Source organism: Lutzomyia longipalpis, chromosome 2 (assembly GCF_024334085.1).
Source record: "Lutzomyia longipalpis isolate SR_M1_2022 chromosome 2, ASM2433408v1".
Taxonomy (NCBI): domain Eukaryota; kingdom Metazoa; phylum Arthropoda; class Insecta; order Diptera; family Psychodidae; genus Lutzomyia; species Lutzomyia longipalpis.
Window position 1 is genome coordinate 5,167,232 of NC_074708.1, and position 19,490 is coordinate 5,186,721.

The 19,490-nt window shown below is 36.5% G+C and overlaps 4 protein-coding genes across 4 annotated transcripts in view; 1 reads left to right on the forward strand and 3 right to left on the reverse strand.

Moving 5' to 3' along the window:
- Positions 1 to 3,294, reverse strand: part of LOC129788789 (max-interacting protein 1-like) — a 204,442-nt gene extending 201,148 nt beyond the window's left edge. The window contains exon 1 of the mRNA XM_055825125.1: positions 2,471 to 3,294. Coding sequence (XP_055681100.1) covers positions 2,471 to 2,525 — 55 coding nt within the window. The 5' untranslated portion in view covers positions 2,526 to 3,294. The remainder of the gene's footprint in view (positions 1 to 2,470) is intronic.
- LOC129788711 (mucin-5AC) overlaps positions 1 to 19,490 on the forward strand; it is a 1,053,002-nt gene that overhangs the window by 734,920 nt on the left and 298,592 nt on the right. The gene's annotated exons all lie outside the window — the stretch shown is intronic.
- On the reverse strand, positions 4,387 to 5,913 carry LOC129788752 (DALR anticodon-binding domain-containing protein 3-like). Its single transcript, XM_055825076.1, has 2 exons — positions 4,722 to 5,913; positions 4,387 to 4,605 (listed from the first exon to the last, which is right to left on the reverse strand). Exons 1-2 carry the CDS (start codon positions 5,838 to 5,840, stop codon positions 4,486 to 4,488), a joined length of 1,239 nt encoding a protein of 412 aa, XP_055681051.1. The 5' UTR covers positions 5,841 to 5,913; the 3' UTR covers positions 4,387 to 4,485.
- LOC129788738 (uncharacterized) lies at positions 7,438 to 19,091 on the reverse strand. The gene is made up of 5 exons (XM_055825057.1): positions 18,322 to 19,091; positions 17,709 to 17,940; positions 17,535 to 17,630; positions 8,511 to 8,682; positions 7,438 to 8,441 (listed from the first exon to the last, which is right to left on the reverse strand). The coding sequence occupies exons 1-5, from the start codon at positions 18,752 to 18,754 to the stop codon at positions 7,860 to 7,862; spliced, it is 1,515 nt and encodes a 504-aa protein (XP_055681032.1). The 5' UTR covers positions 18,755 to 19,091; the 3' UTR covers positions 7,438 to 7,859.

Here is a 19,490-nt window from a genome sequence, read left to right on the forward strand (position 1 = left end):
AGGAAAATTTTAAACAATATTGAACGATTATTGGCGAATAATCTGATTATTTTCATTCAGATAAAGCCCCTCGCTAAGAAATCAATTTTTTTTCGGCGTGAATTGAGTCTTTTCCAGAACTTTTGCTCCTCAATCTGAACCTTTTTATGTCTAAAAAATGAATAACTTTTTTTCAGCTCTAGTTCAGTGCTTTTTAGGCTTTACTTTAGATCTTTTAAGGCTTGAATTTAACACTTTTTTTTAGGTTTTCGTCTTTCAATCTGATTCTTTTTGGAACTGAGAGGTGTTTATCAACAGTCTTTCCTGTAACAAATCATACGAATATTTCCAAAGTTCTGAAGAATTTTATTCCAATTTTCGATTAATAAATAATTTTTTATTTAAATTATCGTCAAATAGTTTAAAAGTTAAATCTAAGGCTTGTTTCAGAATAGTCCACAAGTGCGAAGTTTTTCAACTAATTTTTCTCAGTGTATTCAATATTTATATGCACCATAAGTCCGTCTAAACAGTGCAAATAGCGCTAACGACAGATAAGAACCCTTTATTAACTTTCGTCATCTTTTCAAAATTTTATTTGACAATTTTTACAAATTTTCACCAATAACTTCATAAATTTCACGAAAATTTGTAACGCTAACCAACATAATAAAATGATTTTATGCAAAGATTTGGATCCTTTGTAAACAATCTCGTGTTATTATTCAGTTGCTAATTGATGGGAAATGAGGGAAAATTATTTTCCACAACCCAAAATATTAAGCTTTTGCCATAAAAGCTGTAATCTAAAAAAAAACAGCATTTTCTTCTCTGTGTATTAGAAGGTATAATTGAGGTTTTATGATGTTTATTGCAGCATTTAATAATTTTGTGGTTTGATAATCAACTTAATTGCTGCAATTTGATTCATTTGGTCAGCAAAATGGAGTCTCTGTGGACGTTTATTGATCAATTGTGACGTCGATCATATGAGAAATAAATGAAAAATATTGTTTAATTTTATCTTTTTCTTCACTTTATTTCCAACTTATTTTTTTTGTACAAGGAAAAGTACATTAGTAGAACTTCAGAAACAATTGAGAAAATCTGTATAAATCTTCAAACAAACCATTGTGAAAGTTTTCTTCTTTCCAAATTAATTGAGTATTCTGAATGTGTTTTGCTTAGGAGAACTTTCCCAAAGTGGGAGTTTTCTATTAATTTGTTGAGAAATTTTTTCTTTTAAAACTTTCCCAATAAGATTCATTTAGGTGCCGTCAATTGGTGTAAATGGGATAGTTTTGTTTTTTTTCTCATCTAAAAACTTTTATAAATATTTTTTATTTCTTTAATTGGTACATTAGGTTTGTTTGAAATTTTCATTTCAGCGTGATTTTATTCTTCTTCTTAGCTTGATTGTTCTTTCTGAATTTCTTGGCTTCTTTAGTCCTCAAATCACACAGAAATTATTCTTTTCCCACAGAGAATTTTCAATATTTTCCCTCAATTTTGCAAACTTTTCCATTTGCTTCAGAGACAAATCTCGTGTCTCATCTCTTGAGCCTTCAACATTATGCTCTTCATGGCAATTGAAACTTCAATTTAACTGAAACTCAGCTCCGTCAATAGAACACTTTAAACTGTACGATACGTCACAACTTTCGCTCAAGCCAGGATTTAACTAATCATGTTCGTGGCACTTTCATTAATTGAATGGCTTCAGACAGAGATGTCTTCGTCTTTAGATTAATCTCTTCTTCATTCTATTCTCTTTGCCATTAATCTTTCAAAGCCTAGAGGTTGTTTAAGTAAAACCTTGTCCTCCAAATGGACGTTTTACTCCTCTAAAATATATATATATTTTTAAAAACTCGTTTGTTTGACTTTTAAAATCAACGACTTTTATCAAGAATATTCTGAAAACTATTCTTTGCTCTCAAATCAATCACATAGTATCAACCACTTAGGTACCACATAGTTAACTTCACAGAATGTTCTTTCAACACTTTCTTAGATAGATCTTCTAACCTTTTAAGATCTTCTTATTAGAAATTCACTAATCTGAACCACAGTCCAATAGCATTCCAATTAGAGACCACAAAGCCCTCTAATGGAATTTCTTTCTTTTTTTAAATTTTAGGTTTGTCCCTTAAAAGGGCTAAAAACCGCCTAGCATAGCATAGCACGAAACTACTGTTTTATGCGGAAAATTAAATTAAATTTTCCTCAATTTGTGGCAACATTTGCCTGCTACACACGCACACAGAGGCACACAACGTGAACCCTCGGGGCTGCCTTTATTTTCTGTGTCACTGCGGGGACTCTCTTCCCGGGCAAGCGAAGGGTGCGAAAGAGCGCGGAATTTGCTGCGAGAACAAAGAAACGCGGCTTCCACGCGCTTTCCGGGCACCCTTTTTTTCGCCCGGAGAAGGTAAAACTTCATTTTTGATGCCTTTCTTGGGGACAGAGGGGGAGCACTCTTCTTCATTACCTCTCTCACGTCTATCCAAGTACTCGGCAGCCTTTAGTAATGCATCGATGCTCATTTTTACGTGGATTTCGTGGATAAATTTCACTTTTCTCAACTTTTTTTGTGTATTTTTTTTATTTTACTTTTTAAACGCGCAACGCTGGGGCTGCCTGGAACTCCCGGACTTTATTTTTAAGCACACACGGAGAGAATGCACGTCTCAAAAAAACACACAACTGCTGCGGAGCGCAAAACACACGGAGGGTAGCTCAATGATTACCGAATTGGGGGTTGTGTGAGCTATATATATATGGAGGTTTTCCACAACTCTGTGAGGCAATGTGTGCAATATACGTCGTTTTCCCGGAGAAAGAAAAGAAAAAAAACAACAAATTGGGCTTTTTCTTTCTTTTATTTTCTTGTAAAACGCGCGCGCGACACAGCACTCAAGGCAACTTTCTTGCGGGGGATGATGCACACACGGTATACCCGAAGATGCAGCCACACACCGAATTAGCTCGTTGACGGTTATTAGATAAAAAAAAATATATATGTATGTAGTAGGTTGTAAATAGTGAAGGACCTTTTCCTTTGTCAGGGTAACGCAAGAAAACTTCCTCGGACACGGAAACACTTGGTTGAAAAAATCGCGTTTTTGGGTTACGGGGTGCAACGGTGCACGGCGGATACCAAAAGAGGTGTGATTAGTTTGGCTTTTTATTTGTTCGATGACTGAGCGAGGGACTCTCTTATCTCGGATTTCTCTTGCAACTTCTTGTCACAAAGGCAAACTCAAAACTAAAGTGCCACTCCGCAAAAACAACTGCGAACGGTACGAAGGCAGTGAAGTTTTCTTCGTAAATTGACGTTTCTGCTTTCCCGCGATGAAGTTGGCCGTACGTTTGATTTCCCCTCCGTAGCGCACTGCAGCCATCTTGTAGGGACGCTGAAGACTTTCTAAGTTTAAACATTCACAAATGATTGCATTTGTTTAACGGTTTTCCCGGATTTTCTCGCAGTGACATTGACTCTGATCTCGTGTAGATAAATTGAATTTTAAAATAATTATTCAAGAGTTTTTTCTTTCAAGAACTAAAAGTAAAAAATCTTTCTTTTCGTTTCTTGTAATTTAAAATTTATTGTACGATTTTGACGGTTAATTTTTGTTTTATATTTATTGCTGTTTCATAAAATAAAATCAAAAGGGATTTGTTACTCGGAAACAGTTAAAAATATAGCCAGAAAAAGCCCTGGAAAAGTTATTTTCCTTTAAAAACACGATTTAAGAAATTACCTGTCAAAATCTTTCAAAAATTAAATTCTTGACGAATTATAAAAGAAAAGTTTTTGAACAGAATCGACTCCATTGTCTTATCGTTAAAATTCAATTTAATCTACGCTTTTTAATTCAATTAACGTTTAATTTCATTTTTCACAGTTTTTTACGTTTTTTATTTCATTTTCTGAACTTTTTGGAGTCATTTCTCGTTCTTTTTTTTTATTTTATTTATAGATTTTTCCAATTTTTCACTAAATTTTGCATTTTTTTGTTACCTACCTTTTCCACCTTTCTGTGACATTTGTTACTCCCTTTTCACATTATTTTAGAGTTTTAACGTCATTTCATGACTTTTGATTGCATTTTTCCATTTTCTTCACGGATTTTCAAGATTTCTGCCACGTCGTTTAAACAATTTCATTAATATTTCAAGAAAAATCATTAATAAGAGAAAATCATTAATATTTTCATAAAATAAGACAATTTGATGATATTTTTAAAAAGAAAAGTCCTTAGATAAATTCATATTGAGACTTTGAAAAATTCATGAAAATTTCAACATGTGAAAACCCCTGAACAAATCCTTTGAAATTTCTCCATAGATGGAAGAAAAACCGTTACATTCAAATAACCCTCCATTCAATCTCAAAGAAAATTCTTTTGTTTTCATTAGAAAATTTTATTAACGTCTTCAAATTGACAAAGTTAAGTTAAAACAACATAAAATCTGGAAATAATAACATAAAAGCATGCAGAATTACATTTTCGCCACCGGCTGTATGTCCAAGAGTGCTAAAGTTCGATTAAAAATCATCCTGAGAGCCCGTAGGAGGTGAATCCTGGCATGTAGAGTCTTCAGGAGATGTTTGCGGTTGTCCTGCAAAGAAAATTTGTTCCTTTAGAGCCGGAAAAACATTTTCTAAAAGTTTTTTGAGGTTAATTCTTAACGCTAATTGAGTTTTCAGGTAAGTATCCGTGAAAAATGAGCCTTACCGTGAGAATCTGGACTCTCCTGTAGTAGGCACTGAAAATGGTGACAAAGTTGTGCAGAAAGGAGCAGATTAGATGTGGACTAACCCGGCCAATCTCAATCTCCGAGATACACTTCTCAATCATCCACTCCTCACTGGCAATGAAGTTCAGCAGGAGGATCCATTCCTCAGGTTCCGATAGAAGGGAAAAATCAATTTCCTCCAACGGCGGTGCTTCCGGAAAGTTCCGAGCTTTGAACTGTTCCAGGAGAGTTTCCATCCGGGCTGAATTGTAAAGTATAAAAGCTCCACCACGGCTTGAGGTGCCACCGTAGGCAACAGGACTCGTTGGTTTAGCTTCCAGCAGTTCCAGGGTCATTGTTGCTGTGCCCAGAACTTCAAACATCTTCCCTGCTTGAGAATCTCCTGGACCACGGAATCCGTACCTGTGCCTCGCCACTAATTCGCACTCCTTCATCTTTTGCTCCAGACATTCCGTCCAGGTGTCTTTGGATAGTTTTTTACCCGTCCGGGAATCTAAAACAACTCCCGGAAGGATTTTTACATCTCCCTCCACTACTTCGGTGGAGCTCTTCGATGTTATGACACACGTTACGTCTGCATTGTCTCTTTTAGGGACTTCAATGTACTTCCTGGACCTGCCAAGGATATTTACAAGAACCTTTCTCAGCAAAATTCCCCGGAAATCCGTCAGGGTTTGTGAATCTGATGAAATTTCCTCCATGAAGACTCTTTTGGGGGAACCTTCTCTCCCAATCCCTTCAGGTGAGTTCATAACCTTTAGTAAAACATTCCGGAAGGTTTCCTTCCTGTCCAGGAAAATGATGCAACGATTCTTTATTACTTCCACCTTCTCAACAGGTAAGTTCCAGCATCCTTCTTTGCTTTTTATTTGAATTTCTTCGGGTTTTATTGCACAATGGGTGAATAAGTCTCCGGAGAAGCTTTTATCTTCTTCAGGGAAGCAATCTCTCCATATCCGGAAGTCAGTGGGAAAGGAAAAATCTCCCTGGGAAAGTTTTTCATTTGGTTTTCTCATAGATACCAAACTCCATCCTTTTTCACGTTGATTTGTTAAAAGTTGAAGGAGTTGTCCCACGAATTCTTCAATAAAAGCCATCCCTGAGAAACTTATTGCAATAAACTTCCACAACTTGTAAACATCCGGGACGTGCGGAAAGGTATTAATAAGTGAGGTTATGTTATGTTTTAACCTCAAAATTACGATGTTGTTTTTTTGGTTTGAGTGTCCCTTCACAGAGGGCGAAAAATTGTGGGAAAATCGAAAATAGACAATTCAACGCTGGAAAATGACTCTTTGAAGATGATTTGAGTTTTTTTTTTAATTCTAAAGGAAATTGCGTCCATCTTCAAAATTTTTATATTATCTACATCAGATTTGCAGGATTTTGTAATTTTCCACAGAATTACGCTAAAAAATGAAAAAAAAAAAGTTCTATCCGTTACACTAAAAAATGAATAGGGGAACGTGGCCCAATTCGAACCACCGCCCAATTGCGACCTCCCCTTTTTCTCGTAAATGACGAAATATTATAAAACTAGTCAACCCGAGCCCCCAATCACGTGTGAGCAATCACCATTTTAAGCTATAAAAGGGGGGCGTATATTAATAGGGGAGATGAATAATACGGTACCCCGAGAAATTCTAAAAATAAAAAAATCCCGTTATCTGACCTTTCAGCAGGTAGAAAATGAGGAAAAATCAATTTTTCTGTGGGGGCGCTATAAAGGGGGGTTGGGGCGGAATTCCATATAGCGCTTGCAACTCGTATTGACCCCCTCTACCCCCATACCAAATTTCATCAAGATCGGCCCAGCCGTTTAGGAGGAGTTCATGTGCCACAGACAAACAGACAGACAGACAGACAGACTTTTCAGCTTTATATATTAAGATGAGTCTCACAACATTATGAAGACATTATAGTAAGGTAATGTTAGCGACTAAAATAAATTAATTTGGTACACAACAGGACGAATAAAAAATCAAAATTCATTTCAAATGTCAAAACAAATGTGGGGAAAATTGAAAATAAATTCTTGATTTTCCGGCTTTTCCGTGTAATTCATGGCAATTTTCCTATTTATAGTAGTGATAAAAGTGATCTACTAGTGAAAAACCCACAAATTACGGCAAAATAAGGGGGTCGCAATTGGAACACTCGGGGGGTCGCAATTAGAACACCGTGGTGAAAAAGTGCAATTTTAGCAACTTTTTTTAATTCGACTATTACTCAGAACAGGTAAGAGTTAGAAGGTTTGCATCTATAGAACAAAGTTAGCCTATTAAATGACCTTTTCAATGGTACCAAACTTGGAAAGATTTAATTCATTTTAATATGACTTTTTTCAATCCTTCTGAAACAGAATTTAGGGGGTCGCAATTGGGCCACGTACCCCTAATATTTCTATCCGTTACACTCAATTTACGTTATTTAGCAGACTTCCAGGAATGCCTATTCTGGTTCATCTGGTGCATTTTATGTTGCAAAGTGTCTATTGCAGGACCCCCAGCCGCACACTATAAGCGGCTTGAGCTTTCATCGGCCTGGGCCACTGATTTACATTTCTACAGCTGCTAGGAAGTTCAAGTGAGGTTATGTTCCGCAAGACAACGCTCCCTTTAATTTTTTGCAAAATAAGCATCATTTTCTGCTTTTAAATTCATTTTCTTGGCAAAAAAATAAAGAAAACTTCAGTTCAAGTGTGAAATTCATTTAATTGAGATACTTTTATATCATTCAAGTACAAAATCTCTCGGTATTTTCCTCACTACACCAATCTCTATAATCGTCTATACATTACACCAGACATTTTTTTTTGAGTTATATATTAGGAGGAAAAATAAAATAAAATTAGGATCGTTAGGATTTCAAAATTAATTCAAGAAATATCCAAGAATCTTGGAGATTTCAATTTAATTCTTCTTATTCTCACCCCAACGGTTGACTAGACGAAAAAATGGCGGCTACATGGGGCGCAAAAGACATGATGGCGCATTGGGATTGGAGGGAGGAAGAGGAGGAGAGGGGTTTGGTTATTACGAAGCCACAGAATGCTATCAATTTTGCCAGCTATGTGTGATAAATGGTGTGCTGCCATGGGCATTCTAGGTCTTCTGTCAGGCAACAATGTTACTTCCTGTCCCAATGCCGAAGTAGTTGAGGTTGAAGTCATCCCCAAAGAGGACTTCCTCCTCCCCATTGGTTGTCATATTGATACCCAATTCGATGGGATCGATTTCCGTTACAAAGTAATCATTGCCAATGTCACTAACGCGTCCCCCATGGGGGCCCATTGAGCGCAATCCACTCTCCTGGACAATTTCATCCTTTGACAGGGGGTTCAAGTAGTCCCCGGTGGTGTCAATGGCAAACGAAGCGCCCGGATGAACAATTTGCACCTCGACGTTCCGGCGGACGCCATTGAGGATCTCCCCGGCAACACGACGAAGATCATCCGAAGCATCTGTCACATCAAAGGGCATCTGATGCTGTTCCTGCGTTGCGTAGAAAGCCGCTAAGGAGTCTGCTGCAGGCTGCTTCATTGCCACGTGATTCTCGGGCGAGTTACTCTCAGGCGGTGGCAGGATGCTTGCTGTTGCTGCAGCTGTCTCATCGAACACCCCATCGGCATCTCGCCGCACCACAGCAGGCGAATGTGCTGCCTCCATCTTGAAAAACAGCTCCAAACGCTGTTTTTTCTAATTTTTGTTTTTTGAGAATAAATATTTTTATGAAAAGCTTAAAAATGAGTAAAAATTACTCCTTACATGTTCCCATGCCAAATTATTGGCTTCTGAATCCCTGGAGGAGATTGTCCAGAGGTGTCCAGCTCCCTGGGGTGCCTTACTGCCCTTCCGGAAGTGCGGGTTAATGGACAAATTGTGGCGCACGGAATTCTTCCAGCGGTCGTCGTTGCTCTTGTAGTAGGGAAAGCGATCCCTGCAAGGAGGCGGGGAGGCAATGAGCACCCCGTGAGCGTTGCGACGTGCGCAAACGCTCGCGACGGCCATCGCGTTCCGCCCTCTTTGGCAGCTGCTTTTGGCCACCACCCCGTCCACCCCAGGCGGACAAATTAAATGGAACTTCCACCATTTTCCACCCGACGCGGACAGTTAATAAATTATAAAATTTCACCCCCCTCCGTACGCCAATGAGGGTGGAATTTCCGCTTTCAGGACTCATTAGAGGTACACCGGGGAGTTTATTGTTGTGAATACCAAAGCGTAGGAGGGAGTTTGGGGGGCGCCGCGTATGGCTTTTATTCTTTTATTCAGAGGAAAAGTTCACTGAGGAAGGGGTTTTGGGGGTTGTGGTGGTATTTAAGGGTAAGAGAATCTCCCCCTTTTGTCGACTAATCAGAGTTGAGAAATTATATTTTATTTGATAAGGAAGAACTAATTTTATTTTTTGAGTGGATTTATAATATCAATTTGCGCCTAAAAGTAGGCAAAAACGTATTATTTTTAAATTAAATTAAATTATTTTTTTTTTAAGTTTTATCTTTAAGTATATAGATTTATATAAAAGGACAACCGGTAGTCTTCATGCTGCACAATTGTTAGATGGCACCACCAGCATCCAATCAAAAAAATTAAAAAGGATATTCTCCTTTTGAGCCAATCTTCGTTAAGAAATGACGAGAAAAAAATTTATTATTTTACAACAGCTCGTTGAAGCCCCCGGGCAAATGTGAGTTACTTGTAATATTCAAAAAGTTGTTTATTTTCTATATTGAAACGGACTTTTACGGCGTTTTGTTATATTTTCAATTAATAAAAAAAAATGGTTTGTCCTCTTACAGATAAAAGAAAGAGCTAATATTTTTTTTCAAGCATCTATAGAGAAGATAGAGAAATATAATCTATAAATATCAACAAAAAATTACTAAATTATTTGTTTATCTGACTAAAAATCTTCGGATCTTCGGATTACTGGATTATTCGCCAAAAAGATCTCAAAACTCATTCATTTACACTCTAAAACTAACAAAATACAAATTTGATCGTCATGGATAAATTTTTAATCGTCACGGATAATATTTTAGCGTCCGGATGCACTTTAATCGTCACGGATAATTTTTTTGGCGTCACGGATACATTTTAAAACGTCACGGATAAATTTTTTGGCGTCACGGATGCATTTTGAACGTCATGGATGTATTTTTAGCGTCCAGATGCATTTTTAATCGCCACGGATAATTTTTTTCTAAGACACGGATACATTTTAAAACGTCACGGATAATTTTTTTTAAGTCACGGATACATTTTAAAACGTCACGGATAATTTTTTTAAGTCACGGATACATTTTAAAACGTCACGGATAAATTTTTTGGCGTCACGGATGCATTTTGAACGTCATGGATACATTTTTAGCGTCCGGATGCATTTTTAATCGCCACGGATAATTTTTTTAAAGTCACGGATACATTTTAAAACGTCACGGATAATTTTTTTTAAGTCACGAATAAATTTTTTGGCGTCACGGATGCATTTTGAACGTCATGGATACATTTTTAGCGTCCGGATGCATTTTTAATCGCCACGGATAATTTTTTTAAAGTCACGGATACATTTTAAAACATCACGGATAATTTTTTTTAAGTCACGAATAAATTTTTTGGCGTCACGAATGCATTTTGAACGTCATGGATACATTTTTAGCGTCCGGATGCATTTTTAATCGCCACGGATAATTTTTTTTAAGTCACGGATACATTTTAAAACGTCACGGATAATTTTTTTTAAGTCACGGATAAATTTTTTGGCGTCACGGATGCATTTTGAACGTCATGGATAATTTTTTTTAAGTCACGGATACATTTTAAAACGTCACGGATAATTTTTTTTAAGTCACGAATAAATTTTTTGGCGTCACGGATGCATTTTGAACGTCATGGATACATTTTTAGCGTCCGGATGCATTTTTAATCGCCACGGATAATTTTTTCTAAGTCACGGATACATTTTAAAACGTCACGGATAAATTTTTTGGCGTCACGGATGCATTTTGAACGTCATGGATATATTTTTGCTCGAGGACGTTGATCATTGAGGATCGCTCGAAAAGTACTACAAATGGTTTTGTACTGAAAAGGACCCACAAAAATTTTTTACAACCAAACTCACGTGCTGCCACCTAGGTATTGTGCAGCATTTTGACCGTTATTTGGTTCAAATCCTTCGGTTGTTCCTCTACTTATATCGTCCTCTGTGGTTTTATTCTAAATTGTAAATTCTGTTTGATTTATACCTTTTTAAAAAATATTGAAATCTGTATTTTTTTGAATAAAATTTAATCAAAGAAAGTTCTTAAGAAAATATTAACCAGATTTTTAAAAAGAAATTTTTTTGAAATAATTTCTTTATCTCAATTTTCACATAAATTATGTTTTCAAAAATTTTCTTTTTATGAAATTTAAAAGGAAATTCATGAAAACAAATCAAAGAGAAGTTGATAAAATATTAGTCAAAATCATAGAAATTGCATAACTTTAGGCGCAAACTGATAAAAGGAATAACAAAAATTAAATTATTATTTTTTTATCAAATAAATTCATTTTTTTTTAATCTAAAAACCTTATAAAATTCATTAAAAAGACGTTGGAAAATAAATTGTACAAATAAAAAAAAAACAAAATCTAGGCTTTTTGGGCAACTCTGCCTAATCACAGGTGAATGAAAGAAAGAAAAAGAGAAATTTTATGAAGAAAATGGACTGAATCGAGCGAATTTTCTCCCATTTTCTCGGCCTAAAATGAGATTGTCCTCGAACAAGTCCCGCGAGCCCCTCTGCAATTCAACCCTCCTTCATACAGGGTGGTGGGTGGCAATCCCACCCCCCTACCCACCTCCCAACCAAAGACGTAAAGCAGCGCTGGAAAATTGTGGCGTGTCATTTGGGATTGAGTCAATTTATGTCTCCTTCGGCGATGTCTTCACGGCAAAATCGTGCACATTGCGAGGGGGTGGTCGCACTGAGGGTGGCCTACCCCTCGTACCACCCCTACCGCCGAGGGTGGAGTGTCGTCGTACCGTACAACTACCAATCGAAGCGGAAGAATAGCCGTAATGTATTTATGGTCATTGCGGAGGGAAAGGAAAATGGCATAAAAGAGAAAAAAAAAGAGAATTCACCAAGAGGGTGGAAAAAACCACCCTCCTACGAGACATCACGAGAGGGCGAAGTTCATATACTTTTTTTTGCGTCTCTCCAATTAAATGGAAAACTTTCCTTCACGTGAATCCCAATTTTTTCTTGCCTTTAAAAAGAAAACTACGAGAGTTTGATTTATGGAGAAAAGTGGAGCTTTTCAGGGGGAAATTCCGTGTGTGGCGGACACTTTTGGGGAAGTTTTCCGAAAAGAAAATTTTCAACTATAAAGTACTTTTACATGGTTTGCATTCAAAAGAAGTCCCAACATGTGATGGGTAAAGGAAAATTTAATGAAATTCTTGTAAGAATGAAGGAAGAAATGAATGCAATGTTTTTTTGTGAATGAATTCTCATCCTATTTATTTAAATTTGTTTAAAAAGTAAAAGAATCTTACGTAGAAAAATGAAAAGGGGTTAGTTCTGTTGCAAACCTTTTCTTAGAATCCGACAGATTTAAGATCTTTATGTACTTATTCTGTGAACAATATCAAAAGATTTTGATAGTAATAAAACAGAAAAAAAAGCTGTATCTGAAAGAAACACAGCTAAAAGTTTCTGGAAAAGTAAATCTATTGTTTTTCCAAATTCGAAACTGTTAAGGTTTTACCACAGATTTTTTGCAAAACCGACCCCAGAAGTTAAGGAAAATTTTTCAATCTTTATATTCGATTTGAATAAATTTTCTTCTTTCAGTTCTGTTTGAATAAGCCCATAAGAAAAAAACAGTTTTTCTTGAGTTTTGATTTCTGAATTAAATTTTTCGTAGAATAAAAAGTTAGAGAACAATTTGAATCCGTTTTTATCCAAATTAGATAACCATATGGTTTTACTAAAAGAGCCATCATTGATTACTGCTTGACTGAGTTTTAAAAAATTTATCAGCTTTTGAAAGAATATTAAATTACCTTCTCAATGATAGCTCACTTATCAAAATCTATGAATCAGTAGCCGAGATATAAAGGCTGAATTAAAAGTTTGTAAAAATTAAAAAAAAAATTGTTCAACAGGGATTTACCAAGGCTTCAAAAAAAATAACGACTTAAACGGTTTTTGGATAATCGTCGTAACCTTTCCAAAACTGATGGATTTTTTTTAAATAATTGGTTAACCAATGCCGGAATAAGAGTAATATGAAAGCATTGAAAATCTTTAATTTTTGCTCACCTGAAATCTTTTAAATGCAATTTTAAAGTCTATTCTAAATAATTATTAAATATTTCGAATATTTTTTAATTATTTCAACTTTCCATTCATTACATATAAAAATCTCAATCCCTGATTTTTATTAACAAGAAAAAGAAATAATTTGTTTTAGTGAAGGAAAAAAAATTGAAAAACTTCGTCGCCGGAAAATTAATTTTTGTTTTATAAAAAGAATTTATTTCTTAAAAGAAGAAAAAGATTGTTTTTCCTTATTTAATTTATCGTTTAAAAAGGAAAATTTAGTCACAGAATTTCACTAATTAGAATTCCAGAATTAGAATCCTTTAAACTTATAAAGGGAAGTTTAAGAAAATAGAGAAATAAAATCCTTTTCACCTCTTAAAAAAACTATACTTTATCATTTTCTTCTTTTCCATCCACCTGCCTTATTTGCATCATGATTTGCGCTTCTTTGACGTAGACTTTTCTTCTTTTTAGAGACCCTCCGTTTTTTTATGTATTGTTCCTGCTAATTTGCAAATTACTCCAATTTATTCTACACGCGGAACATAAATGTGATTTTTAATGCTAATATTTAGAGAGAGAAAGAGAGAGTTGGTTTGTGTGTGGCACCGAAGAAACACACGATTAAATGTAATTGAAAACATGAGGTATTTACATTCTTCACCCTTTTCTTTTCCTTTAACCCCCCATGTATAGCCACCACCCCCTCTGCATGGGGTGTGTGTGCACCATGACGGGTTTTTCCCACAAGAAGCTAAATATCAACATAAAACTTAGAGGAACGGATTGAATGAGCAAACAAAAAGAAATTTTCTCTTTGTCTTTTGCGGCAGGACTCAAGGATTTCATTTAGCGACCATATTTTGAAGATTTTTTTGGGGTTTTCAGGGGGCTTTTGGCGCTGCGATTAGTAAAGGGATGTGCGTGGGAGTTTTTTCGTACCTACATTCATAAGCAAAAGGGTGCTGCGTAATTGCATGTGCTCACTGATGCGCCAAATTGTGTTCAGGTGAGAGATCCCAATCGCACCTCAATTGAGGCTCACTGACTCGCCGGGTCTTTTTTTTTTCATTCTCTGAGCATTAAATGCGTATTTCCGGTCATTTTATGGGGGCTGCTTCTGGCAAAACGGTTGACCCTTTATCACTTTAGCCGGTGTGCGGTAAGTCGCGCGGAACGGCCACGGGGGTGAGCGCTAAGCGCACAAGGGGACGCCGATTGAAATTGAGACCCTCCATTGACCCGTGAAAAAGGTGGCTGATGCGGGGTGTGGCGCACCCCCCATACAATGGGACTGACAATCGCATTTTCGGGGTGTACGCGCGAGAAAATGCCATGCAGACAGGGAAAATCAAGAGAGTGAGAGAGAACACTTGGACAGGTTGATGCTTCCAAACGATTGTGGTTTGAGAAGACACGCAATCGAATTTGAATTCAAATTTTGTCGATTATTCATCCCTCATCCCCCGCACCGCCGTGTATACGTCTCCCCCATGGCCGAGTGGAAAAAAGGAGAATTCCTGGCCAAAATCCAAAAAGCCAGGATTCATGTACGGGGCAAAGTGGAAATGGCTTTTTTGTGTGCGCGGTAGTCGTGTCTATAAATAAATTGTCAATTGCTGCACTATTGCCACCCCCGCCCACCTCATTGGAGAGGGACTGGGAGGGGCGGATTGAGAGGGTATGAGCGCCCCATGCACGACAGACACCGTGACAAGAGTTGGTAAATTACATTTTTCGGCAAATCGCGAGCGCGAGGGTTTTCCAGCCTTTCACCCACATTTTTTAGCTGTGATTCTTTCTTCAAAGAAGCACAGCTTCTGTGTACACTCCAAAATGCAAAGTCGTCAGATCGGGCTCAAACTTGGGATGACCACGAATTAGGGTCCCTACATTCCAAAAAACGTATGCGCCAAAAATTGGTCCGTCCGGCCGTCCGTCCGTCCGTCCGGCCGGAATGTAACGCTAAATTGCGAGAGAATGGTAATAGATAGAAACTTGCGGTCAACGGCAAAGTTCATATATCGGGTGGAAGACATCCGATTATGAAGTCAAATCCAACCCCCCACCCCCACGTCCGCCATTTTGAATAACCCTCAAATTTTGTTTGGGCTATATCTCAGGCCCTATTATAGCTAGAGGTCTGAAATTTTGATATGTTATAGGGGCCATCAATAGCTTTCCAACGATACCTCATTTTCGAAAATCGATCAAGCCGTTTAGTCAATATGGCCGCGACAATTTTTCATCGAAAATCGACCATAACTCGAAAACGGCTTGACCGATTTTGATCAACCCGGGGTCAAATGAAAGATCTCAACAAACCCTGCAACTCTCTAGAACATCGGAAGTTTCTAAAGTCACCGCTAGAGGGCTTAAAATGAAAAACAAAATTTTCGATGAGTTTTCGATGAATATCTCGAGCACCGCTTTATAGAATTACTTCATATTTTGATATGTTATAGTTGACTATAGTATCTATCACCATGCCAAAAATGAAGAAAATCTATGTAGCCGTTCCGGAGATATCGCGTTTTAAAGTTTACGTGTCATATCCTGAGTTGCATAAGTTCTACGCCCCGCGAGGCGGGGCGTTTTATATATACACATATAAAATAAAATAATATATATATAAATGCATAGATATATACATTATATATATACATATAAAAATGCAAAGATAAATATATATAAACTGCAAAGATAAAAATTAAATATAGAATGGATGGAACAGTATAAAGCGAAAGAACGGTAAGTAAAACTTACGGGCTGTGATTCTTTCTTTGTCAGTGAAATGTGAAATTGACGGAAAATTGAGGATGGGCAAATTTTGAGGAAGGCTTTCTCGCGTACCGAATCACAGCCAACACCCACGATTAAGGCTTGTCACAAATTATCTGCGCGTTGGCTGTGATTCGGTGCGCGAGAAAGCCTTCCTCAAAATTTGCCCATCCTCAATTTTCCGTCAATTTCACATTTCACTGACAAAGAAAGAATCACAGCCCGTAAGTTTTACTTACCGTTCTTTCGCTTTATACTGTTCCATCCATTCTATATTTAATTTTTATTTTTACCTCTATACCTATGTACAATATATAGCGAGAGACATTTTCTCCGACAAAAATGCTTTGTGGAAATTTTACGGGCGAGAAAAACAAATCGAAATTGACATAAGGGTGGATGATTTATAAAGGAAAAAATAAAATAAAATTCTCCACAATAAAAGATCACAAAATCAATAAAATATAGAAAAGTACCTACTTGTAAGGGATGAAATGGAGAGAATTTTGTGGGGAAATTGTGGACTTTTGGGGGTAGTTTTATAAAGGATTTTTCCGAGTTTTCCTCTATATTCATTGAGTGCCATTTTGTCATTTTTCAAACTTAATATAAAAGTGACAAAAAGACGGAAAAAAATATTTGTCCGCCATATTTATTTTGAAAAATATAATTTTTTTTTATTTATTTTATTCTTTTAGTTTTGTTTAATTAATTTTGAATATTTTTGTGAAAATTTGATGAAAATCGAACCAGTAGAAGTGCTCAAAATCGAGAACGAAAAATCTCTTCTGAATGCAATAATTGGAGCAGCGCCCTCATTAGTCAAAAACGCCTGGTGGTGAGTTTTAAAAATTTGACATTTAAAAGTCATTGAATAGCGATGCCATTTTGTTTTTTAGGCATTTTCTGTTTTTTTTTAAGGGTTAACGAGCAAGAATCTAGAGAATAAAGCTTAAAATACCAAATATTTGTATTTTCGAATGGAATTATAGCAAATAATCGTAGTATTTTGATGTTTATTGAATTGAAAAGCGCACCTAGACAATTTCGTAGAATGCAGACTTTTGTATACGATTCTGTGCACTTTTCAGTCAAAATTTCATGACAAAAATAACGTTTCATAAGAAGAATTTTATAATATTCCGAATACTGTGAATGTATTACAAATATTCTGTAAGAAATACGAATATTTGTGATATTCTTTAAATTTAACAAATATTCTCGAGATTCTCAAAGTATTCTATGTATCCTGGAGTTTAAAATGAAAAGATCTTAACTGAATAATTCTCAATATTCCCCAATTAAATGAATATTATCAAAATATTTCGAATATTGGGCCTTATTCAGCGACCAAGAAATCCTTGAAATTCGCTTGAAATCTTAAAATTTCAGTACAAAATTCAAAGAAATCAAGGGTTTCTTGGTCGCTGAATAAGGCCCATTTCTTCCTTTTGGTTATCTATTTTCCCCATCATTGCCTTTTGCTTTCAATGATCGATTTTGCACACTTTTACCTCTTCCAACATCTTGATTTTTTTGTAAAATAAAATTCCACAGAATAAATATAAAATTGAATGAAGAATATTTAAAAATTCGCCTCATGAGCCCTTTAAAAAAAATCTTGTTGCGAAAATTCCACCGAAAAAAAATCACTCTAAATCAGAAAATAATAAAATTTAAATAAACTTACGAAATCCACTGATAAATCCCAGAAACTGTGAGCTCTCCCCTATCCTCGAGGGCGTATTCAATGAGTTCGGTGTAGGTGAAGGGTGGCTTCTTTTGGCTGTAGCACGAGAAAGGAAGGAAACTAGAGGCGAATGATCAAGGTGGGTGGGAAAGCTCAAAGCCATACGATACTTACATTCTATTTGGATTTTCCACAACTACATTTTCCGCCACATTGAGGTCATCATCCTCAATTCCCGCCGTTGCCTCCTGAATAATCTCGTCGATCTTCTTTGTGGACGCATGACTTCGCGGTGCGCTCGATGAGGGTGTCCTATTGACCTCTGGGGATAAATGTGGCAGCTCATCGAGCTTAAAATTGAACAGCCATGACAAATTCTTATCCTCAATGTCCTCCGAAGTCATTTCTGGAATTTTTTGATCAAAGAAAGTTTTTTTTGATCAAAAGAAATTTTTATTTGATCAAAAGTTTTTATTTTTGATCAAAAGAATTTTTTTCGAAGGGGTATTAATTGCTGAGAAATTATCCCAAGATCATGAAGAAGTTTTGTGGTTGGAATAAAACTTGAAAAGGAAATATTGTTCTTCATCCCCTCAAGTTGTTGTATTTTGTAACATTTTGGTGTTTACAAACAAGACGATTTGTAAGGGGGTTGTTGCTATAGAAAAATCCCTAATAATTTTGAACTTGATTTTCTCGTGGTAATTTCACCTTATTTCGAATCAAGGAAGAGGAAAAGAAAAGAAAGAAAAAAAAGGACGAAGAGCCCGCCAAAGGGAAAACTCACGATTGTTTGGCTCACTATTCACGGCAGTCTTGATGTGTCTGTGACCCGAATCTGCAGCTGGAAAATTGCTCAGCTGTGGCTGGAACGTCCCAGTGGACGATGGGGTCTTCTGATCCAAATCCAGGAGATCCGTTGTACTCCAATTGGCTGAGAATTCCGCCAAATTTGCCTGATTCGCCTCGGAAATGATTGGATTCTGCACAGGTAGGAGATTACTGTCGAACATAACATTCACAAATTCATACTGATGCTCCTGCTGGTTGTACAAATTCCCCATGTATGTCCGCATTGCTTTGACCGGCTGCTGAAAATCACTCCCATTCATGGCCGGATCGATGTCGGTGCGTTTTCGCTTTGTGTAACGATTTTCACGATTTTCCATTTGCTGCGATGACTCCAAAATGGCCGGATCGCAGATTATCGTTGTCCTCATTCTCTTCCCCCAAAACACCACAAAAAGGTGGCTAAACCAAAAAGCCACCCTTTTCTCTCTCTCTCTCTCGCTCACTCCACAGCCCCAGGAAAATTCCAAAAAAAATTTCACAAAATTTTTCTTTCACATCACGACATTCACTTTTATTTTTCCTTCAAAAAAGATGAAAAGAAAATCAAAATTTTCCTCTCGAAAAAAATTCAGCAGTTTTTCCACAAATTCACTTTAGTGGGAATTTTTTTTTTCAGTAGAAAAAAGTCAGGAAAATTGGAAAATTTTCCCCTTGAACAGTGGATGGAAAAACACACCCAAACTCATCCACAGTACCACCGAGACTGACAACGATTTGCGCCGTTTTAACTCAAATTCTCCCCCTTTTTCCACCTTTAGTCGATGCACTCAGAAGAAAAAGCAATGAGGGTGGTTTACACACACCTGTAAGCACGTGCGTGGGACGAGGAAGAATTTCAGGGCTTATTTTGAAGCTTTTATATTAAAATCTTTGATATTGAAAATTAAATTCGAGGAATTTTAGGAGAGATTTCACAAATAATTTTGAAATTGAAAATTCAAAAATTTAATTGAGGGAAATTCATCGGAAAAGCGCTCGGAAAGGAGCAAAAAAAAAGTTGCGTTTTTCTTGCCGCACGGTCGTTAATTTAACTCTTAAAAATTTAAATTTAAGTTCTTTAAGAGTTTGAGGAAAAAAGGATAAAAATTTTGAAAAAAAAATTCT